The sequence below is a fragment of the Gorilla gorilla genome, chromosome 14, assembly GCF_029281585.2.
Source record: "Gorilla gorilla gorilla isolate KB3781 chromosome 14, NHGRI_mGorGor1-v2.1_pri, whole genome shotgun sequence".
NCBI lineage: Eukaryota > Metazoa > Chordata > Mammalia > Primates > Hominidae > Gorilla > Gorilla gorilla.
In genome coordinates, this window is record NC_073238.2 from 62,478,622 (window position 1) to 62,501,748 (window position 23,127).

Here is a 23,127-nt window from a genome sequence, read left to right on the forward strand (position 1 = left end):
CAAATGCCTAGGCAGATAAAAAAGGGTCCCTTGAGAATGTTCGCCTCGCCCCGTGTTTATATCACATGCTTTTTTGCACATGAGGGAACCTGTCCAGGGCTTGTCTGGGCATGCCCACAAAGGACTGGAGCCCAACATACGCACTGGGGGAAGTGGATGGAGCCCCAGGGAATTTGTGTCTTACAGGGGAGGAGCCTGCTCTCTTCAGCTTGTGTGGTGACTGATCTAAGAATCAATCTGTGGGGTGGGGGGCCTATTAACAGCACTCCATCTTGCTTTGCTGAGGTTTCTTTTTTCCAATAAAATCCTGCTCTACTCACCCTTCAATGTGCCTGCATGCCCAAATTTTCCTGGTTGTGTGACAAGATCCCAATTTTAGCTGAAGGAGCAAAATTCTGCAACATTGTGAAGGGGGGTTTCCAGAAAAATGCCACACAGAACTGTCAGGTCAAATAACAATTCTCAGCAGATGGTGTTTTGAGGGAGCTTCAGAGCCCTTCTACACCCTCCAGTGGCTGCTGGGTTTCCCTGGGATTGTGGCACTGTTGGTTGTCAAGGCTAACACAAAGTTTGGGAGATGGAGATGAAATTAGGGTTAGTGGAAATGCTACAAAGCAGGCTGTTCTTGCTGAGATTCAGGTGGTTTTCTTGAGTAAAACTTCCCACACTGCCTTTGGTTAATTTCCTGAATTCTAGAGTTCATTTTGACATATTTGTTGTTCTCATTGTTCTTAAAGAGTGGTTTTTCATAGGTTCTTTCTCTATCATTCCCATTGGTATCTTAAAGACAATCCTTGGCGTCACCCCATTTCACTCTTACGGTTCAGCTCAATATGCAGACATAGCTCTACAGAACCACACTGCCATTGTTTAACTGCTCACAAAATCTCGTTATCATCTAATACTCAGTTTATAATTAAATAACATCTATTACCTCAGAAATGCCTCTTTATATGATATAATTTGTTATTTTCTCTTCTTTCAGTGAGCTATGGGAGGTTAATTCTTTGTATTGGCTATATAGTTAGGGGAGATGCAGGTAGGGCACCCCGCAAGGGTCTAGCGTTAAGTGGATTCTGGCTTTAAACAAGAGGTGTAAAGGGGGCCCTTAGAGTTTTCTTTAACATCTTCAAGCCAGTCCTCCAGGGACATAAATTGAAATTTATTCTTTTTTTGAGAGAGGGTCTTGTTCTGTCACCCATGCTAGAATGCAGTGGCACGATCACAGCTCCCACACTCAAGTGATCCTCCCACCTCAGTCACCCCTAGTAGCTGGCACTATAGGCATGTGCCACCATGTCTGGCTAATATTTGCATTTCTTGTAGAGATGGGATTTCGCCACGTTGCCCAGGCTGGACCCAAACACCTGGACTCAAGCAATCTGCCCACCTTGGCATCCCAAAGTGCTGGGATTATAGGTGTGAGCCACTGCACTGAGCTGAGATTCATTCTTGCAATAATTATTTATGGGGGGCCTACAAAGTGCCAAGCACTATGCTGAGAAAGCAGAAACCTACTCAGAACACCCATGCATTTCACATGTCACAAGTATGGCAGAAGTTTAGGAGGATAAGATTAGTGGAAGAGAGACCCTTAAACAGTTACAAGTCTTTCTAGCACCAAGATCATTTCAAAAAAGCTGACTGACATCCCCAGAGTTAAAAGTTATACTTATCAGTAGGAAAGAATAAACAGCCTACAGATTTCCTTAAATGGGACACTGGAGAAACAAATACAAGACAGTAACTTCCTATGAACAAATTTAGAAATCTGCCTACATAAGTGTGGCTTTGCAAATGTTTTTCTTCCTCTACCCTTTGTTTTTAGCCCCAAGGTGTTTCCCTTTACCACTTAAAAATAACTGCTGATGAAGCTGAGGGATGGATTTGTCCACTCACAACATCAGAATACATAATTCTTAGGCAGATCTCACTCTAGCTTCCCAAAGCGACAACTGCACAAAGTTATACCAAGATCAAAAACTGGTACTTCTGAGCCCAGCATGATGGCCTGTAATCCCAGAACTCTGAGAGGCTAAGGCAAGAGGACTGCCTGAGGCCATGAGTTCATGAACAGCCTGAGCAACAAAGTAAGACCTCATCTCTGGAAAAACAAACAAACAAACAAACAAAACAGGCACTTTTGGGCTAGATTTGTCCCACAGTTTATATAATCTAATTTTAAAAGCCTGGGCATACACTCTAGTTTTGGCCAAAATTTCTACCACTCCCTGTTAAGTAATATCTAGCCAACTCCTTACATTTGTGTGAGTGGCCTCGTCTCTGAAGATAAATTTGAGTTTATGACCTTTTATAGACATCGTTTCCAGAGGCAGTTATTTTAAGGGCATCTACTGGGACACACACAAAAACCTTTAAAAAAATTTTTCAGGCCGGGCGCGGTGGCTCACACCTGTAATCCCAACACTTTGGGAGGCTGAGGAGGGTGGATCACAAGGTCAGGAGATCAAGACCATCCTGGCTAACATGGTGAAACCCCATCTCTACTAAAAATACAAAAAAATTAGCCAGGCATGGTGGTGGGCACCTGTAGTCCCAGCTACTCAGGAGGCTAAGGCAGGAGAATGGCGTGAACCCAGGAGGTGGAGCTTGCAGTGAGCCGAGATAGAGCTCCAGGCTGGGTGACAGAGCGAGACTCCGTCTCCAAAAAAAAAGAAATTCAGAAATATATAGACTTATGATATTGACTTAGTACTTTATATAAAGTCTCATTCTGTAAAACTGATAGAATGTATATTTGTGTAATTTTCAGGGGAAAAGTTTGGATTATTTCTGATAGGCTGGATAATGACCCCCTTTCCCCAAAGATGTCTAAATCCCAATCTACAGAACCTATGAATGTTGTTTTGTTACATGGCAAGGAAGAATTAAGGTTGCAAACAGAATAAAGGTTGCTAATCATCTCACTTTAAATAAGAAGATTATTCTGGGTTATCCAGTGGGCTCAGAATGATCACAGGATCCTTTAAATATGGGAGAGGTAGGCAGAAGAGCATCACAGTAATGCAGAATGAGAAACACTCACCAACCAGGGGCCTGGAGCAGGAGCAAGGGCGACCTCTAAAACCTGGAAGACACAGGGGACAGATTCTCCCCTATGGCCTCCAGGAAGGAATGCAGCCCTGCTCACACCTTGATTTTAGGTGAGACCCACTTCACATTTGTGATGTACAAAACTAAGATAAATTTGTGTTGTTTTGAGCCAAGTTTGTGGTAATTTGTTATGGCAGCAACTGAAAACTAATACAGTATTAAAGAATTTGAAAAACACAATCCTTTTGAATCTATCCTAAAGATTTGGTGATAAAAACAGGCAGTTACATTATGGCACATACCACAATAAAATTTTAGCCATTAAAGTAAATCTTTCAAGAATGTATCCACATGGATCAATATTCCTAGTATACGGACAAGGCAAGGTTAAAATTAGATATTGTGTTAGTCCATTCCTAAAAATAACCCTGGAGGGAAAGACATTCAAACATTGTATGTCCTTAATTCTAGATGGTGAAAATATAAGATTAATCTCCTATTTTCCAATTTTTCTAGAGATCGAAAATAATCAAAAGGAAAAAATGATGGAAAAATGGAATTCTCAGTTCATTTGAAGAATACAGATTAGCAATTAAAAAATACAGCAGTATCTCAGGAAATAAACATTATTCTCATTTTACAAAAAAGAGTGTATGTGAACTTTAAAAAAATCTACACTACAATATGAATTGATATTATCTCTGGGTAGAATGCTAACAATTTTATTTTCTCCTTTACTGTATTCACTAAATGTTTCACATTAAATGCTGTATTACCTTTGAAATCAGAAGATACATTGTCTAAAACTGATACATCAAGAAATAGTTGTATAAGCATATTACCTAAACACAGAGGTTACCAACAGAAATTAAAAGTGGTTAAAAATGACTCCTGGGGAACTGTAAGAAGAGGAAGGTGAAGGGAAGAAATGGTTGCTTTCCATTCTAAATCTTTTCACACAATCTATTCTTAAAATCAGATAAGGCTGTGGTAAATTTTTTCAATTATTAAAAAAAATTATTTCTTCTAATAGGAATAGGCCTTTGAGAACCCTATCAGTTGTAATAGGTTTCAATTCAGTTAGTCACTCAAGTATTATACAATGCAACTGGATTTACAGAAATAATTTCCTACCTACACTGACAGTATAAACTAAAAAAAAGCATACAATGTACAAATTTATTTACAAAAATTACAATAATTATAAACTGTACAAATTGAGACAATTTCCCATGCCTCCAACAGAAGCCAAGAGACTTTACTGTCAAATGGGAGTTTTTGTTACTTTTAAATGACACACAAAAAGAAATATGATGCCTATTCAGTCATCCACTGCCAGTTTAAAAATGCTTTTCTAAATAATTCCAAGAAGCCTATTAGTGATATGTATATGGATAATTTCCCTCAACTCTATTTCTAGAATGGCTATGTACAAATCCAGCAAAACTGGAACAGAACAGGGTAAGAAAGCACATAGCAACTGCTTTTTCAACAGTAAATTTTGACTATTCCCCTAAATATCTACCTAGTGGCTTAAAACTAAAACTATAGTCTTCGGCTTTAAAAAGAAAGTTCATTTTGACTTTTAATGACTGCACAATTCTACCAAAGCCAGTGTTTACCTGGGTATTTTTTGTCACCTGTAGTTTACATTTCCCTGCTGTTAAAGAAACAGAATTCTACAGTATTCAATTCTGTATATTGTCTTTTACGGTTTTTCAATCAGACTCACTACTACTGCTTGAGGAGTCCGTTGACATAATCTCTACATCATCTTCATTTTCTTTATTATGCCCAGGAGGTTCCAACAAAAAGTCACTACTGTGATTTGGTGGTAACATATTCATCGACATGTCATTTGACTGCCATGGATACTGTGGAGCAAGGACATCTGGAGAAAAAAAGAAGCATAGATAAGAACAGCTCTATCTGTAATTAATCTAGTTCTTACTTTTCCCTTTATGCAACAATTTGAAGTATTTTTTTTAATTTTACTTTTTTCTCTTCTTTTTTTGACACTGGGTCTCATTCTGTCACCCAGGCTTGAGTGCAGTGGCACGAATACATCACTGAAGCCCTGACCTAGGCTCAAGCAATCCTCCTGCCTCAGCCTCCTGAGTAACTGGGTTACAGGTATGCGCCACCATGCTTCAGTACTTTTTAAAGTTTTTGTAGAGATGAGGTCTCACTATGTTAACCAGGCTGGTCTCCAACTCCTGGGCTCAAGCTATCCTGCTACCTCAGCCTCCCAAAGTGTTGGGATTACAGGCATAAGCTATTGTGCCAATTTTTTTTAAGACTAGGAAAAAAATACACATTTAGCCAAATTAATAAAAATCAAATTTATCAAGGAAAAGTTGATATTTTGGCAACTGGGGACTTTTTTAAAAAAATCATACTACTCTGTAAGAAACTATTCAGTCAGTTGACATAATTTTTCTTTTGTAAGACATTTGTAATTACAAATTTTTCCTATATCTATGTATCTATTATATGCATATATAATACATACTTATGTATACTAGGTTATGTAGATTATTCTACATATTATAAACAAGTAATAGGTACTTTAGTATTATAATAGATTTGAATGATTTCTTGGTAGAGGAACTGCTATTGTAAGTGACTCATCAAAGAGAGGTTGATTAGCAATGTATGCATATGAAATACCTTACAAAAAAGTGCCCAAGTCACATTTAAAGTCTGTATTTCTGAAGCAAAGGGACAGAGCACATAAACAGGTATAGTTCAAGACTCAAAGAAAGAAGGCAGATTTTTAAAGGGTCAAAAGAAAGAGTTATGGTATTAACTAGAAAGGTATGCCAGTTAGCTTCAAATCTACCCTTCTCTCTGGCCCCTGAAACCATTTCTCCTTTGCCAGCTGCCACAATTAAGTTTTGTCAGTAGAGGGCACAGGTGGGACTCCACTGGCAAACAAGTTTCACATCCTGGATCAGGTGGTTTTGTCTCCTTTACTGCTGTGATGCCTGGTTGGTGTGCAGGACATTAAGTGGTGTTCACCACAGCAACTTTCAGTGGCGCCTCTAAAGGTGGTTTCCTAGCAGGTTTCACCAGAATCCCAAAGGGCGGCTTCCCAGCAAGTCTCCCTGGAACCCCAGTGGGTAATTTCCTGCTTGCCAGCTCTGGCCTCTGATGCCTCATCTAACTTCTCTGCCATGGAGTGGGCCACATTACACTGCACCCTCTCCAATGGCAGCACCATGATATGAGAGTATCGGCCTTGGGATGGAGCTGGGGAAGACTGTTTTTAGGTCTGTCCCTTCCTTGGTCCAAAATGTGGCAGTGACTCCCCTTATCTGTTTTTCCTGTACTTTTAAAACATGAGAAATATGAGGTGATATCCAAGGATATCACAGTTGAGTTCCCCCAGTTGTACTTTAGGTAGCTAACAAAAATGATGCATACAAAGCATTATTAATGACACAGGGACAGCCTTATGATGTAACATTAAGCAAAAAATGTATAGGGGAAAAAAGGAAACAGGCTAAAATATTTAAAGTGACTGCCTCAGAAAGGGTATATTTTTTTCCTTTTTTAAATGCCTTTTTCTACTTCCCAAATGTTCTACCACATCAAAACAAAAGTCACCTGCAAACTATAAAAGATGAGGAATAATATAAAACAAATATATATAAAAACAGCACAAACCTATGAAAAACTTGAGGAAAACTGAAGCTCAGAATGAACTGGGTCTCACAGAAATACTATTTTATAAAGTTATAAAAGTTTATAAAAAGCTATTGTTATTCATTTTGTTAACTTGGGGGTTGTTCAGGAGTGTGTTCACTTTATTCCGTAAACTATCTTACTCTATTTACATAGCATGTTTCACAATTATAAAAAAGCTATGTTTAGAGCAATAATTTAAAAAGAGAGGCCAAATGCCTGAGGAAGACAGTGTAATATTTACAAATAAGAGAAAGGCAGCTAGTTCTAATTTCATACCTCCCTCAAGGAGAATCTTTAGAGCAGAATAAACCGGCAAAGAATCTAGCTATTACAATGAACTGGGTCTGAGAGCCAGGCACACTGGCTCACACCTGTAATTCCAGTACTTTGGGAGGCTGAGGCAGGTGATTGCTTGGGGTCAGGAGTTCGAGACCAGCCTGGCCAACAGGGCGAAACCCCATATCCACTAAAAATACAAAAATTAGCCAGGCCTGGTGGCACACGCCTGTAATCCCAGCTACTCGGGAGGCTGAGGCACAAGAATCACTCAAACCCAGGAGCCGAGATTTCGCCAACACGCTCCAGCCTGGGCGACATAACAAGACTGTCTCAAATTTACAAAAAAAAAAAAAAATTGTGTCGGGAATCTCAAACTTGCTTTACTGCCAGATATTCCAACCTTGTCATCTCTGGAAAACCCTGATCTGTTTGAAAACACTCTTCGGCTTAACATTACCTGGCAATCTTCCCGCTGCAAGTGCATCTCCTGGTAAATGGCCATTCACGCCATTAGTGGAAGGATTGTTCATCTGACCCAGTAACCCACTTCTCATCTCTAAATCAGTTGGGTAGGGTCTCCGGGGGTCCCCTAAAACAATAAAGACTGCATTTAATTCAATCATATTTTAAAAAATAAGTGTTAATATGTTCTTTGACATACTCGTTTTCCCTGGCTCATGCTGAAAAGTTCAGGCTATATTTTCAATTTTGAAATATAAAAGTCATCTGGCCAGGTGCGGTGGCTCACGCCTGTAATCCCAGCACTTTAGGAGGACGAGGTGGGTGGATCACCTGAAGTCAGAAGTTCAAGACCAGCCTGGCCAACATGGTGAAACCCCGTCTCTACTAAAAATAAGAAAATTAGTCAGGCGTGGTGGCACGCACCTATAATCCCAGCTACTTGGGAGGCTGAGGCAGGAGAATCGCTTGAACCCAGGAGGTAGAGGTTGCAGTGAGCTGAGATCGCACCACTGCACTCCAGCCTGGGCCACAGAGCCAGACCCTGTCTCAAAAAAAAAAAAAAAAAGAAAGAAAGAAATATAAAAGTCACCTTATAAATTGTTATTAATAGCATATTACTTTTTAAAATACACGCATTTTAATTTCTTTTCTGAATCTTCCCAAGAATATACTATTTTCTATACTTTAAAAAAAAGAGATGTCATTTTTTTGTAGACATTCCAGATGACAACTTAAGAAAATTATAATAATCTCAATTATTCAAACTTAACTGTATTTTCTAGCAAGAAAATGACAATGATTATGCTGCAAGGGAGAAAAAAATCATGACACTTATAAGACAGAAAGAACTGAAATGTTTAATAGAAGGACTGTCTCAATTTAAAATCTTTTTTTTTTTTACATTTTTCATCTTTTTGTTTTACTTTTTTTTTCCTCATGCCACCTTGTCTAAGATAAAACCTTTTTCTAACCAACCTCTTTGATCTTATAATTCAGAAACTAATTTGTGTAAGTGGTGAAATAGCAGGAGCAGGTAATGTCCATCCCAAACATGAAAGCACACTAAATAGCAGTACGTGGTTGACAAAAACTAGACCAGATTTGGATTGACTTTTTGGGCACATCTCACCAACTGCAGATTACCCATCCCCAAAATTATAGTCACCCTTAGTGCTTTCAGCATGGTAACACAGCACCTTCAGAAGTTACTTTGAAGTGGAGATAACTACTACTATTTCCCCTTCCTCCAATAAGGCTGCTACCTTACGTCTCCTGTTTTATGTTTCATCCACTGTCAATATAGTTGCAGCTTGATCCTCTCTTTTGCTGTCTAATTATCCCAGCTCTTTCCAAGCCTGTATGTTCACTGTTGGGTGCACAGCGCTTTGTCTTTAGCATCTAAGAGAATTGGAATTGTCTTTCTCAGGCTGGAACCTTTGTGGAAATCCTAATGGCTCTAAAGAGTTTGCTTCTGGCCAGCCCTGATAAAATGGTATATAAATCCAAAGCTTTAGAAGCATCACATTATTATCTTGTAGTTTAAAAAATTATCAATTTATTATTTCAAAACATGAAAGAAACACAGTCCCTAGCAACAATGGCTTCATAGAAAACCAAATTTATAAAACCCATGGCCTATATCATTACTTATAAACCATTAAAGATGTGAAAATATGTGGCAGAGGTTTCTAAGGATAAATACATTTTAAATTAAATCTATGTCTGTACATAGTCACCTAAGAATCTTCAAAACCACATATATCTAGTATAACAGACGAGTATGTTTACCTGGAACCCAGGTCAGTGGAGCACATACAGCATTACTTGCACTGATCCTATGTGCATACTTAATTATTTCTTCAGAGGAGATAGCACCTGAAAGAGTTTTAAGAGGACAGTATAACCTGTAGTCTAACAAACATACAAGTTTAGAAATGTATCTATCAGTTACACATCGTATTTAATTTTAAATTATCTGAAAATAAAATAATCTCAGTCACCTGCCTTCCTTAACAATACCTACATGTTTAGTATAAACTTAAATCTCCAAAAACAGGACACTAATCCAGAAAAATTAGCTGACATAAACAAATTTCGGAGATTAGCACCATAGCACTCAATAATCTCAATTATTAAATACCGTTAAATACCATTACTCTTCTGAAAGCAATAGTGAGCACAAATAAAATAGAGAAAACAGTGTTTCATTTCTCAAAGACATCCAAGCTATGAAATCAGAGCAGACAGTTCACACCTCTCTGTTCGATCAATATGCCCTAAGGCTCTTAAGTAGACCTAAATAGAAAGATGTCTACAATGTATTCATTAGGTAAAAAAAAAACTAAACTGCTAAATAATATGTACGGTATGACCCGATTGTTCAAAATGTATGTACATATGTGTATTTGTATTTTTATTACATACATACTCACAGATCTAGAAAAAAAAAATCTAGGACATATACCAAACATTAATAGTTACCTCTGAGAAGTGAGAACCACACACTTCATTTTACAAACTTTAGATACTGTTTCAATCTAACAAAGTGTAAGTGTGTACAATTTTTGAAGATTAAAAACAGAATCAAACAATGGTCTAGAAGTCAATAGCCAGCCTCAGCCATCTCTCCTAGAGATTTGTTTCTTGCTACAGAAGCCTAACCTAACTCTCAAAAGAATATTAGCTATTTGGCTGGGCGCGGTGGCTCATGCCTGTAATCCCAGCACTTTGGGAGGCTGAGGTGGGCAGATCACGAGGTCAGGAGATCGAGACCATCCTGGCTAACACAGTGAAACCCCGTCTCTACTAAAAATACAAAAAATCAGCCGGCTGTGGTGGCGGGCACCTGTAGTCCCAGCTACTCGGGAGGCTGAGGCAGGAGAGTGGCGTGAACCTGGGAGGCGGAGCTTGCAGTGCGCCGAGATCGCGCCACTGCACTCCAGCCTGGGTGACAGAGCGAGACTCCGTCTCAAAAAAAAAAAAAAGGAATATTAGCTATTTAACAGAAGCCTTTGAAAAAGGGACAGCAGGGCAGGAAGGCATGTGGGCCTCTGCACCACCAAATGTGCTTATATGCCAAGGGTATAACTGGCTGACTTCATGTACGTCTGGCTCTGACTTCATGATGTTTCAGTCCCAGCGCAGTGGTCCAATGGATGTCTTTTCACTCTCTCTGTCCTAGCCTTCAAGATTTGGTAGAAATCCCACTTCTAACCCATACTTCTCTTTCCCTCTCCCACCAATTTTATAAACTCACTGTTTTTACTGCACATTTGGGCACACAGCCATAAACTGCCTTGTATTAATTGCTTTTTATAATCTGAAAAAAGATGTGATACTTCTACCTCCCTCACAAAACCCAGCACAATGCTAGAACACAACACACTTTACAATAAAAATTTACTGAATCTTTTCAACAGCAGCAAATGATTATCAGTAATATCCTCTTGTATTGGTTTCCTGAAACCAGAACCTTAACTTTTCAGGTCATTCAGTCTTCCCATGATACTAACCTTTTCTTGCTTTTTCTATTGACTTGAGTTTCTCCTTTGCTTGGTAAACAGCTGTTGCCTAATTTAAACAACATTAAAAAAATGTGGTTTATTCTTCAACTATATCAAACTTAGTTTTTGGCTTAATTCACAAGATCCTTTAGCCTACAAGAACAATCTTCGAAACTTGGAAATCCCAACAATTTATTTGTAATGTTCTGAAATACCACTTGACATTATTTATTTCAGTCATATTTAATGAAAGAAATATTATATTTATGAACTAGTCTCCCATTCACAAATTAGTTGTAGAAACAAAACATAAATTGGATTGTCTTTTTCTTCACGTCTTCTACCATAAACATGCAGAAGACACCCAGACTATGGACGACCCCAAAAGCATCCTATTCTTGCAACTAGTTCAAGAATAAAATACCTTTTTTCCCCTAGTTTAGAAGATACAACCTTGAATTCATATTCTTATTCGTTTATATATCAGCTCAATGTTTAATGACTTTATCACAAAAACGCTCCCTCCAAGCCCCCAGGTACGCTAAAGGACAAAATGAAGTTAACCTAGTATATGCATATCTTCGACTATGACACAGTGGTTAAGAGTATGGAGTCAGGCCAGGCACAATGGCTCACACCTGTAATCCCATCATTTTGGGAGGCCGAGGCAGGCAGATCATTTGAGATCAGGAGTCTGAGACCAGCCTGACCAACATGGTAAAAACCCATCTCTACTAAAAATACAAAAAATTTATATGGGCGTGGTGACACACACCTATAATCTCAGCTACTTGGGAGGCTGAGGCAGGAGAATCGCTTGAACCCAGGAGGCAGAGGTTGCAGTGAGCCAAGACTGTGCCACTGCACTCTGGCCTGGGCAATAGAGCAAGAGCAAGACTCTGTCTCAAAAAAAAAAAAAAAAAAAAAAAAAAAGAGTATGGAGTCAGAGAGATCAAGGTTTAAATTCAATCTACTTTTTAGCCTCCATGGGCAAGTTAGTTATTAAAGTATTGGTTTCTTCCTCTAAATGACGACACTGACTTGATATAAACTGTTATGAAGATGGAAGTAATGCATATAAAATGCAAGGCACAGGGCCTGGTGCCTAAGTGCTCAAATCAATGTTAGTTACTACTATTTAAGTCACGAAATTCAGTTTTATGGTCCTGTGTTCACTGTCTTTAATTATTTATAACACAAAGTGGGAAAATCAAACAAAGCGGATACAATTATATGAAAAATGCTTAAGTTTCAATAAACAGTAATTGAAAGTCTGTTAGTATCCTGCTAACTACAATAACCTAAAAAACTAATACACCTGAGACTCAAAGGAAATAGACCAAACTATGAATAGTGGCATTCTTTCCGCAGCTGAACTAAAGACAATTTTTTCCCTCTTCTTTCCATTTTTCTGTATTTTCTGAATTTTGTTTGATAAGCAAGTATTACATACATAAGGATTTTTATATACATATTTACAGATTTTAATATATATATATATAATATATACAAACATATAAATAATATATTTTGAGACAGAATCTCCCTCTGTCGCCCAGGCTGGAGTGCAGTGGTGCGATCCCAGTTCATTGCAACCTCTACCTCCTGGGTTCAAGAGATTCTCCTGCCTCAGCCTCCCAAGTACCTGAGATTACAGGCGTGAACCACCATGCCCAGCTAAATTTTTTTGTATTTTTAGTAGAGATGGATTTCACCATGTTGACTAGGCTAGTCTTGTACTCCCAACCTCAGGTGATCTGCCCACTTTGGCTTCCCAAAGTGCTGGGATTACAAGTGTGAGCCACTGTGCCCAGCTAATTTTTTTTTTTTTTTTTTTTTGAGAGTCTTGCACTGTTGCCTGGGCTGGAATGCAATAGCGCAATCTCAGCTCACTGCAACCTATGCCTCCCAGGTTCACGCGATTCTCCTGCCTCAGTCTCCTGAGTAGCTGGGATTACAGGCACACACCACCACACCTGGCTAATTTTTTGTATTTGTAATAGAGACAGGGTTTCACTATGCTGGCCAGACTGGTCTCGAACTGAGACTGGTCTCAATCACAGACTGACCTCGTGATCCACCTGCGTTGGCCTCCCAAAGCGCTGGGATTACAGGCGTTAGCCACCATGCCCGGCCTGATTTTAACATATTTTTAAAAACTATTTACTAGTGAGTTGTTTCCTTAGTAGAGGTGATTAATTTACCCTGAACTGCCCAGGCTTCTAGTTACTGGAGCTCATTTTAATACATTTGTTAAGAGATTAATCAGTGGTAAGGATGCCAGCAATGTCTGGTCGACATGAGAATCAAGCTCAGCTATTTCTGCAATACTATCATGTTATATATTAGTTAGTATTTAGTGAAGTAACTGGGCAAATAATAGCAAATAAGTTGCCTCTTTGAAATAGTAGCCAAGAACAGCAAAGGGAAAACTAGGATCCTTGATATATGTCCAAATCCTACCTAGATGAGGATGAATGACTAAATTAATGTAAATTTTAATCAATTTATAAAATGTGTATATATTTTTACTGATTTCAAAATATATAAAAAATGAAAAATTTCCCTGATTTTTATGTTAAGGATCAGAGACCAAAAAAAAAGAAGAGAGATTTAGACTACTGATAATTAAAATTTATATCAGACCAGGATAAAAGTAAAACTTTCCATTTCTATAATTTAATACTGTAAAATCTTTAAGCAATGAAAATGTGGCTCACAAGTAATGCAGACTATTTGAAAACAGTAAGTAAAAAAGAGAATGACAATAGCCTTTCATTTAACCACTTGCAATGGTGAGTGACAAGATATTACCTTTAGACTTGGAAAGTCTAGTTTTCTGCTCTTCAGAATATTGATAACAGATTTTTCAGAAACAGATTAAACAACATCCTTTTTAACCTTAAGAACCAACCTCTGTCAACTTACCAGTATTTGTTCTGCTTCCTTTAGCTGTTTTTGTAGCTGCTGAATATCACTGTCTCTCTTCTCTACTTCTTTTTCTAAAACTTGCATTTCATGATGAATTTTTCCCTGATTAAGTGCCAATTTCATTAGTTCTTGAAATTCCCCATCTCGGTGAATTAACAACTCCAGGACCTGTCAGATAACAGTCAATTAAATCAGACAACAGACTACTGAAAGGCTGCATTCCAATGAAACAAAGAATCCATAACTGAATTGGCTAGGCTATAAATTTCAACACCTTCAAAATTTTATTCCTAATTCTTGTTAAGAATAAAAATAGCCTACCTATGATTATTTTGGGAAACATTAATATCAAACTTTTCTACTTTTTCAGCTATTCTTTCATACAAAACAAAATAAAACTAGCCTTTCAGAACTAGCAATATGGCAACATGAGCAAGTTTAGTGATTTCCTAGGGAAGACACGATTTTAAAGTTTATCCTTATGGCTGGGCATAGTGACTCATGCCTGTAACCCCAGAACTTTGGGAGGCTGATGCGGGCAGATCACTTGAGGTCACGAGTTCGAGACTGGCCTGGCCAACATGGTGAAACCCCATCTCTACTAAAAATACAAAAATTAGTTGGGTGTGGTGGCGCCTAAAATCCCAGTTACTCAGCAGGCTGAGGCAGGAGAATTGCATGAGCCTGGGAGGTGGAGGTTGCAGTGAGCCAAGATCACGCCACTGCACTCTAGCCTGGGTGACAGAGTAAGACACTGTCTCAAAAAAAAAAAAAAAGTTTATCCTTAAAAATACAATATAGGCCAGGCACGGTGGCTCATGCCTGTAATCCTAGCACTTTGGGAGGCTGAGGCAGGCGAATCACCAGAGGTCAAAAGTTCGAGACCAGCCTGACCAACATGGAGAAACCCCATCTCTACTGAAAATACAAAATTAGCTGGGCGTGGTGGTGCATGCCTATAATCCCAGGTACTCAGGAGGCTAAGGAAGGAGAATCACTTGAACCCGGAGGCAGAGGCTGCGGTGAGCTGAGATCGCGCCATTGCACTCCAGCCGGGGCAACAAGAGCGAAACTCCATCTCAAATATATATATGTGTATATATATATAATGAAAGTTCTCCCAAAATTTGGTATTTGAGATGATTTTAGGTGGCACCAAGAACTTAAAAAAACTTTTACACTTACACATTTGTGCTAATATATATTAGAAAAAACTGAGACACTGAAACTCTGATTTATGCACAGTATTGTTTACGATGAAGATGATCTTAAAAATACAGTGATTTGGGCCAGGCGCAGTGGCTCATGCCTGTAATCCCAGCACTTTGGGAGGCCGAGGTAGGCGGATCACAAGGTCAGGAGTTTGAGACCAGCCTAACAACATGGTGAAACTTCGTCTCTACTAAAAATATAAAAATTAGCCAGGGATGGTGGCACATGCCTGTAATCCCAGCTACCCAGGAGGCTGAGGCAGAAGAATTGCTTGAACCCAGGAGGCGGAGGTTGCTGTGAACCCAGATCACGCCACTGCACTCCAGCCTGGGTGACAGAGCAAGACTTCATCTCAGAAAAAAAAAAAAATACAGTGATTTCATAAAACAGTAAACAAACAAGTGGTATGCAGATACAGCAAAAACCATGAAGGCTAAAACACATAAAATAGAAACTCTGGTGGTTCATATCTCTAGTCCTCCATCTGCCAGCTGTGTGACACAGGGAAAGTTACCAGCCTCTCTGAGCCTGTGTTCTTAATAGGAAAAGGAATATAATATTAATAGTAGCCATTACATGAAGCTATTGTTAGGATTCATGATATATTGCACTTTAAGTACATACAGGAAGAGTTCAGCAAAGGCTAGTTACTACAATCACCACCCCAGTACAGAATTAAGATGCAAGTCTAGTCTAAATATCCTTACTTTACTGTGCTAAGTAGAGAATACTACTTCAGAAAGAAAATAGCTATCAAAATTCAGAATCAATTTTAAAACTATTTAAAAAGATTTGTTGAAGACTAAAAAGTACAGGTATGCCTCTTCAAGTTCCTTTTGACATGAAGTTCTTCTCATTTTATAGGAATTCTTCTAATACAATAGACAAAAGACTGAGCTACAAACTGCCAAATATTAAGAGTATTTTAAATAACAACAGAAAGCTTTTTCTGTAAAAAGTAAAGTATATTCTATTTATTTAACAGACTTCTAATCCTCATTCCTCCCACATCGTAGGAGAAAGCTAGGTTTCCATTTCTATAAAAGCTGTATTATTAAAGCAAGTAGTACACAGTAGTTCCCTGACAACTTTCAAGAAGTTTACACACGTTGAATTAATTTGTATACTACCCATGAGTAAAAAATATTCTCTTTAGATCTTATTGTTCAGTAGAAAAAAATTATTCAACTAAAGTCAGAAGACCTAGGTTCTGGTTCCACTCACCATTAACCTCTACCTCATCCATCCACCCTGGAACTTAGTCTCACAGGAGGTTGAACTAAACATCGTTAAGATCCTTTCTAATTCTAAAATTCTATATAAAATTATAAATATCCAAATAAAATGGTGGCTAGAAAATTTTCAAATGGGCACATCCCTCTCTAATAGTAACAGTTTCAATGAAAATTACATAGGAATCCACAGTACTAAGATACAATTCACAAATTGCTACTCTTTAAAAAGTACAAGAAAGATCAGTGCTGACTATAGGTCTTAATTATCACCTTCTGAATAATCTGTGTGCCTGGCTCATAGCAAGCATTTAATAAGTGTCTATCAAATAAAGTCAAGCCTTGCATTTTACTTCTTGCATACTTTGTATAAATTCCTATTCAATCCCACGGGTATTAACAGAGTACCTGAGAGACTAGTAGTCTTCTATTAACATATTTATCTCTAGCCTCTTTCTTTTTTTGAAAAAAACAAAACAAAAACCTTACTACCCCTAAGGTTAGCTGTTTTTCCTAGCTTGTGGCCTCATCTGGATCCCCTCCTCCCCTTTTGAGGCTCACTGACACTTTTCTATTGAGTCCATCAGATTTCCCTGCCCTCAAAACATAAGACAGAACTAAGGTAATGATGCAGACAAAAGATTTATTACTGTCTCCTCTTCTCCTTTACATCATCTTTAGAAAGGTTAATCCTCTCCATTCATTTTCTCTTAAACATTTTTTTGGCCAGCTATGGTGGCTCATGCCTATAGTCCCAGCACTTTGGTAGGCCAAGGTGGGGAGGATCCCTTGAGGGCAGGAGTTCAAGACAGTTCAAGACTGACCTGGGCTACACAGTGAGACTATGTCTCCATCAAAAAAAAAATTTCTTTTAAATTAGCAAGGCATTATAGTGCACGCCTATAGTCCCAGATACTGGTGAGGACAAGTGGGAGATCGCTTCAGTCCAGCAGGTTGAGGCTGCAGTGAGCAGTCATCATGCCACTGCACTCTAGCCTGGGCTACAGAGCGAAAACTTGTCTCAAAAAAGAAAAAACTGTGCCAAAAACATAATATAAAATTTATCCTCTTACCTCTAAAAAAATTCTGAATCAGGAAAAAAAGTCTGTTCACCCACCATGGAAAATTAGAAAGCACAGAAAAGTGAGCAAATAAAAACTGCCCGTACTTTCACACCTATAAGGCAATGTCTAATAAGAGTTGTACGCTCTTTTATTTCCCTGCATGTTCAAGTTGCATTAGGGAACTATACTTACAATACACGGTAAGTTTTTGAGCATTAACTTTTGATTCTAAATATTGTTGTAATCTCCATACAACAAGCCTTTCTTGGTTAATTCAAAGGACAAAAATAAATAAACATGTAAGTGTAACTAGAATTGTAAGAGAAAATAATAAAATACTGCTAAACCCTCAGGCAACTATTCTTCTTAAGCGCACTGTTAAGTAAATGATACAAAGAAAATACCAATTTTAAAGTTTTAATTAATAACTTAAAAGGATCCAACATTCCTGTTCCCACACAAAGTAAATATAAAGAGGAAACTTGCAGAAATCAAGTTTTTTTCTTTTAATTAAGAAACAAAGAGAAATTAACTAATTTAAAAAGAAGCCACTTACCTGGTTTTCCTCTCCAGCCTGTAACAACTTTTGGTTTCTTGAAATTGCCAGCATTTCTATAAGTTCCCTGAAAAAAAAGCCAACAACAACAAAAACCCTTTCACAGCATGCTGAACACTCAGGGCTACTCCCTACAGTCCACTATGACTGTGAACTACAGCTCACCAAGACTAGCTTGTGCCGGTTACCAAACTTATTTATAAAAGTTCTACTTAATATTATCATTATATAAATAGCTATCACCTAAATGCCAATGAAAGACTATTGTAAATAGAAAGAGTTCTTTCTATAAAAACCTAAGCCTAATGCTTGGAAAGACTCTACAGAGGCTTGCAAAGGACAGCTATAAAGAAAGGACCAGGGAAAAGTCATAAAAACTAAGGGTCTGCCCTAAGACTGCTTGATAAGAGGATAAGTTCTCATTTTGATTTGATCTAGAAATCAAACTACAAATTGCAGACAATGCATTATGAGCGATTTATGCAAGAAAAACTCATACATCAGGGGTCTACAGGCCAAATCCAGCACATCTGCAGTTTTTGTAAATAACATTTTCCTAAGACAGTCTGCCCATTAATATACAAATTGTCTATGGCAGTCTTCCCTAAATACAGACGCAGAGTTGAGTTGTTACAGCAGAGACTATATGGCCCATAAACCCAAAAGTATTTATTATCTGGCCTTTGCAGAAAAAGTTTTCTGACTCCTGTCTTACATAACATGATTAGTGAATGAACATATGTTTATATATTTTAAGGTAAAATAAAACAATTAAGGGATGCATGGACCATTTTTTAATGATTCTCCACTTTATTTGAATTTTTTAAATTAAAATCAACTAAGAGGGATCCTTACACATAATAAAATGATATCCTTTTAGAATGCTCATTTAATAAATATGACAATTTCCCTGTATGAAGATTAGTATCTGATGAGCAAAATAAGATTGGGAAAAATGTATAGCAGGTACTGTTTATATATTAGTTTCAAACTTGTTGATAGATGGGACTTTTGAGAAATTATGCAGAAGGGGCAGCTTCGTAACTAGCTACCTGACACTGCTCTGATCAGCCTGAGCATTTGTACTTTCTCACTGGCTACCAGGCTATTTTTACCTTCAAATTTCCACCTTCCTTCCAGCTAGCCTCATATCATTTTTCTGGATCATGTCAACTAGACCCAACCCTTCCCACTACTACTTCCCCATACCATTATTTATGAATTAATCAATGAATGAAAAAAGTAGATATAAGAATGCAAAGTCTTCATTTATTCACTAATTCATCAAATATTTATTGAGTGCCTATCATGTGCCAGGCACTTACTTTCTAGATACTTGGGGTATCAAAGTGAACAATGGCACTTAAATTCTAATACAAGAGACAAGAAGAACTAAGAGAAGAAATAAACCTAGAGTGATAAGGGTTGGGAAGGAAATAAAGCAATGTTTTATTAGAGACTATTGGAGTGGGTTGGCTACTTCAATAGGGTGGTCAGAGAAGGTCTTCCTAAGGGCACAGCTTTGACATAAGACACGGATTAAATGAGAGAAGTCAGCCAAGATGTCTGGAAGGAAAGAGCACAGTAGAAGACACAGACAGTTCAGTGCCCCAAAGATGGAGCTGAGGAGGTGTAGCCAGGGCCTGGTACAATGGGGAGAGGAAAGCAAAGTGAGGATGTAGCAGCCAGGTGGCTAGGGGTGAGATTACGTAGGGCCTTATAGTTATGGTAAAGATTAGTGTTTCATTCTTTTTTTATTTTTTATTTTTTGAGATGGAGTTTTGCTCTTGTTGCCCAGGCTGGAGTGCAATGGCGCGATCTCGGCTCACCCCAACCTCCACCTTCCGGGTTCAAGCGATTCTCCTGCCTCAGCCTCCCGAGCAGCTGGGATTACAGGCATGTGCCACCACGCCCGGCTAATTCTGTATTTTTTTTTAGTACAGATGGGGTTTCTCCGTGTTGGTCAGGCTGGTCTCGAAATCCCGACCTCAGGTGATCCGCCGGCCTCGGCCTCCCAAAGTGCTGGGATTACAGGCATGAGCCACTGCGCCCGGCCTAGTGTTTCATTCTAAATGCAATGAGAAGCCACTGGATTATTTTAAACAGGGAAATGGCACGACCTGATTTATACTTTTAAAAACTGCTGAGTGATTTGGTAAATAGACTGTAAGAGGGCCAGAACAGGAAGTAAGTTAGGTGGTTTCTGTAGTGTTCCAGGCAAAAAATCACACTGGTTTTGACTAGGTTATAGCCTCCAGGACTTAGTAATGGTGATGGCAGAAACATGGACAGATTTCAGATATCTTTTGGAGGTAGAGCTAACAGGACTTGCTGATGGATCAACAGCGTATGAAAACAGCATGTTAAGTAAACTTTTTAGTGTACGCCACAAGTGAGACATAGACGGTTGAGAACCTCTGGTCTAAGTAAAAGCTGGTTTCAGGTGGGGCAGGGGTGGTGCTGACTAGAGTGGGGCTATGGTAGGAGATGTGGGATAAGCCTTCCTCTGTTCTTGCAAATCTGGGAGTGTGAGTCTACAGGAGGCTTTACAAGGCTTGCCTTAGGCGCCGGAGTGGAGGGGAGGTAGAAGTCTCTAAGACTTAGTCATGTTCTGTAACAGTCCAGGACAAAATAGAAACCCCTGTCCTCCCCAGCTGCGAAAAAGAGGCCAAAGGAAGCCCCCACACTCAAGAGCCCTGTCCTGCTAAAAAGAAGGTGCATTCCCGGCATACTGCATTAGAATCCAGACACAATTCCCCATAGAAATAAAATTTCCATAGCGGTTAGAGCCTACATTATTAGTGATAATACACTTTTCAGGTAAACAGAATTGACAGGCTGGTGTGGAAAACTCAAGACTCCTATCAACATGGTTCTGTGGAACAATGAGTTTTGAGTCACAAATGGGTTAAAAAAAACATTTAGCCTACAACCTGTGTTTCAACTTTTTAAGACTATCTCCTTGCATTACATTTTACAAACTAATAAATATCCTGAAAGGCTATATAATCAGGTTAATAGAAAAAAAAAGATCCTAAGTTATAAATCCACTATTTTTAAAGAGGCTAAATCTAAAAATATGTAAGGTACATTCGTGATTTTTCTTCTCATTTTCATAAATGCAAGCCAGACACAAATTACATTCAGAGACTGACAAACTTCACAGATCACAGAATCAGTACACATAACTACCTCTGAGTGAACACATGAGACCTTTCTGGAAGCCAGTCACACTACCAGAGCAGCTTCATTCTGTGAAGAAGTTCCAATGATCCGCCCGCCTTGGCCTCCCAAAGTGCTCGGATTATAGGCGTGAGCCACCACACCCGGCCCTAATACAGTTTATTTTAAACAGTGGATCAAACACATAAGCCATTTAATTTCTGGTGTCTAGGTGTTTTCGGGTTTTCTTCCATCATTAAATATTGTGCTGACCTGGTAACTTGGTAGCAATACCATAGTATTGCAAGGACTAAATTTACACCAAAAATAAAGTGCTGATTGTATCAGGTATATTTTAAAATACAACAGATAAGATTTATTCTAAAGCTGTCAAAGAATGTTGGCTACAGAAAAAGTGACATTTGAGCTGGATTCTGAAGGATATATGAATCATTCACCAAATCGGGAGTAGACTGGGAATGGCACTGAAGATGTGGAAGTCTGACTAAAGAATTTGAACTTTACCTCACTGGACAACGCAAACCTACCAATGAGGTAGCTTTTATATAATTTTCCTGCAGAAAAGTGATATAAGATGCCTTTTAAAACTGGTATCGGCCAATATAAAAGGATAAAATGCAGAAGCATGAGGCAATCAAAACTGTTTGGGAGGCTACATTTAAGAAGGAGTTATGAACAGCGGGGTTGGAACGAGAGGGCAAATTTAAGCAACACTTTAGGAGGTAGAACCAAGACAATTTACCATCCAAGTCAATGGGAGGGAGTCAAGGAAGGCTTCAACTTGAAAGACTTATCATGAAAGGTGACAGAATATGAAGAACGACATCTAATTTCATCTCCTATCTCTGACACACAACCATCCTAAACAACTTGCAACTCCACCAAGCCAGGCTTTTTGCACTTGCTGTTCCATCTACCTGTGCTGCCTAGTGAGTTTGGCGAGCTCATGCTTCCCAAGCAGCCCTTTCTTCAGAGAGCCTGCCCTGACTACAACCAGGAAAGGTGCCTAGCCCCTGTGCTCCAGTACCCCGCAGCGCAGCCCTCTAATAAAAACAGGCCCCAAGCCAGTTTACACATCTGTCCCTCTCTCGACAGCTGGCATCCAGCCTACCCTTCACTACCGTCTCCCCAGTGCTGAGCCCCCAAGGGGCGTTCCATAAATGTTAAGTGGCTGGCCGCGGACGAAGGGGCTCAGACCGCGCGAGTTCTTATCATTACTAAAATTCCCTCTAACGAGAAAAACCGCCGCCCAGAGTGCCAGAGGGCTGCGGACCCCACGTCCATGACCCTCACGCACTCGAAACGCCCGAGCTAGCCCTCCCCGCCGAACCCCGAGAAGGAGCACAAACGCAGGGCCGGCCGGCTCCGGGGTCAGTCCACCGGCCCAGCTCCAGCCCGGCTCTCAGGCTCGCCGCATTACCTAGACAGGACCTCCAAGTCCTCAAGCGCAGACAGCAGCCGCTCTCGTGTGCTGTTACCACCCGCCACTCCCAAACCGCCTCCCAGCCGCTCCTTCTCCTTCTCACCACTCGAAGACGCAGCCATTCTCTCTAGAGTCCCGCCACCGGCGCACGCGCAGAGCGCGCTGACGCAGGTGCGTGGCGAGAAGGCGGGCTCGGAAGGCGGAAGAGTCACCCAGGAGAGGAACAAGAGGCCTGGCGAGAGCGCCCCCTTTGCGCCTGGAGGCGCACTGCGGGCACCGGCGCCATCTGTTGGGCCAGCGAGGGCTTTCTGGTCCAAACCCTGGGAGCGACAGCTGAACTGAGAACAGTGGGGGCAACGTAGTCTGATTCTCCTGGGCCTAATGTTTTTTTTCTCTTTCTTTCTTTCTTTCTTTCTTTTTTTTTTTTTTGAGACGAGTCTCGCTCTGTTGCCCAGACAGGAGTGCATCGTCGCGGATGTCTTGGCTCACTGCAAGCTCCGCCTCCTGGGTTCACGCCATTTTTCCTGCCTCAGCCTCC

General features: G+C 39.5%; 1 protein-coding gene across 4 annotated transcripts in view; it reads right to left on the reverse strand.

Moving 5' to 3' along the window:
* The window catches only part of MED4 (mediator complex subunit 4), a 42,771-nt gene extending 19,644 nt beyond the window's left edge, over nucleotides 1-23,127 (reverse strand). Inside the window, exons 1-7 of one of the 4 annotated variants that reach the window (XM_019039651.3) lie at nucleotides 22,587-23,127; nucleotides 17,984-18,050; nucleotides 13,917-14,087; nucleotides 10,998-11,055; nucleotides 9,274-9,360; nucleotides 7,481-7,612; nucleotides 4,787-4,945 (exon numbers count right to left, since the gene is read on the reverse strand). In XM_019039651.3, the coding sequence (XP_018895196.2) occupies nucleotides 4,787-4,945; nucleotides 7,481-7,612; nucleotides 9,274-9,360; nucleotides 10,998-11,055; nucleotides 13,917-14,087; nucleotides 17,984-18,050; nucleotides 22,587-23,056 (1,144 nt within the window). In that variant the 5' untranslated portion in view covers nucleotides 23,057-23,127. Of the gene's footprint in view, nucleotides 1-3,597; nucleotides 4,946-7,480; nucleotides 7,613-9,273; nucleotides 9,361-10,997; nucleotides 11,056-13,916; nucleotides 14,088-17,983; nucleotides 18,051-22,586 lie in introns of those variants that run through there. The other 3 variants (XM_019039652.3, XM_004054494.5, XM_004054493.5) reach the window with 3 other exon arrangements.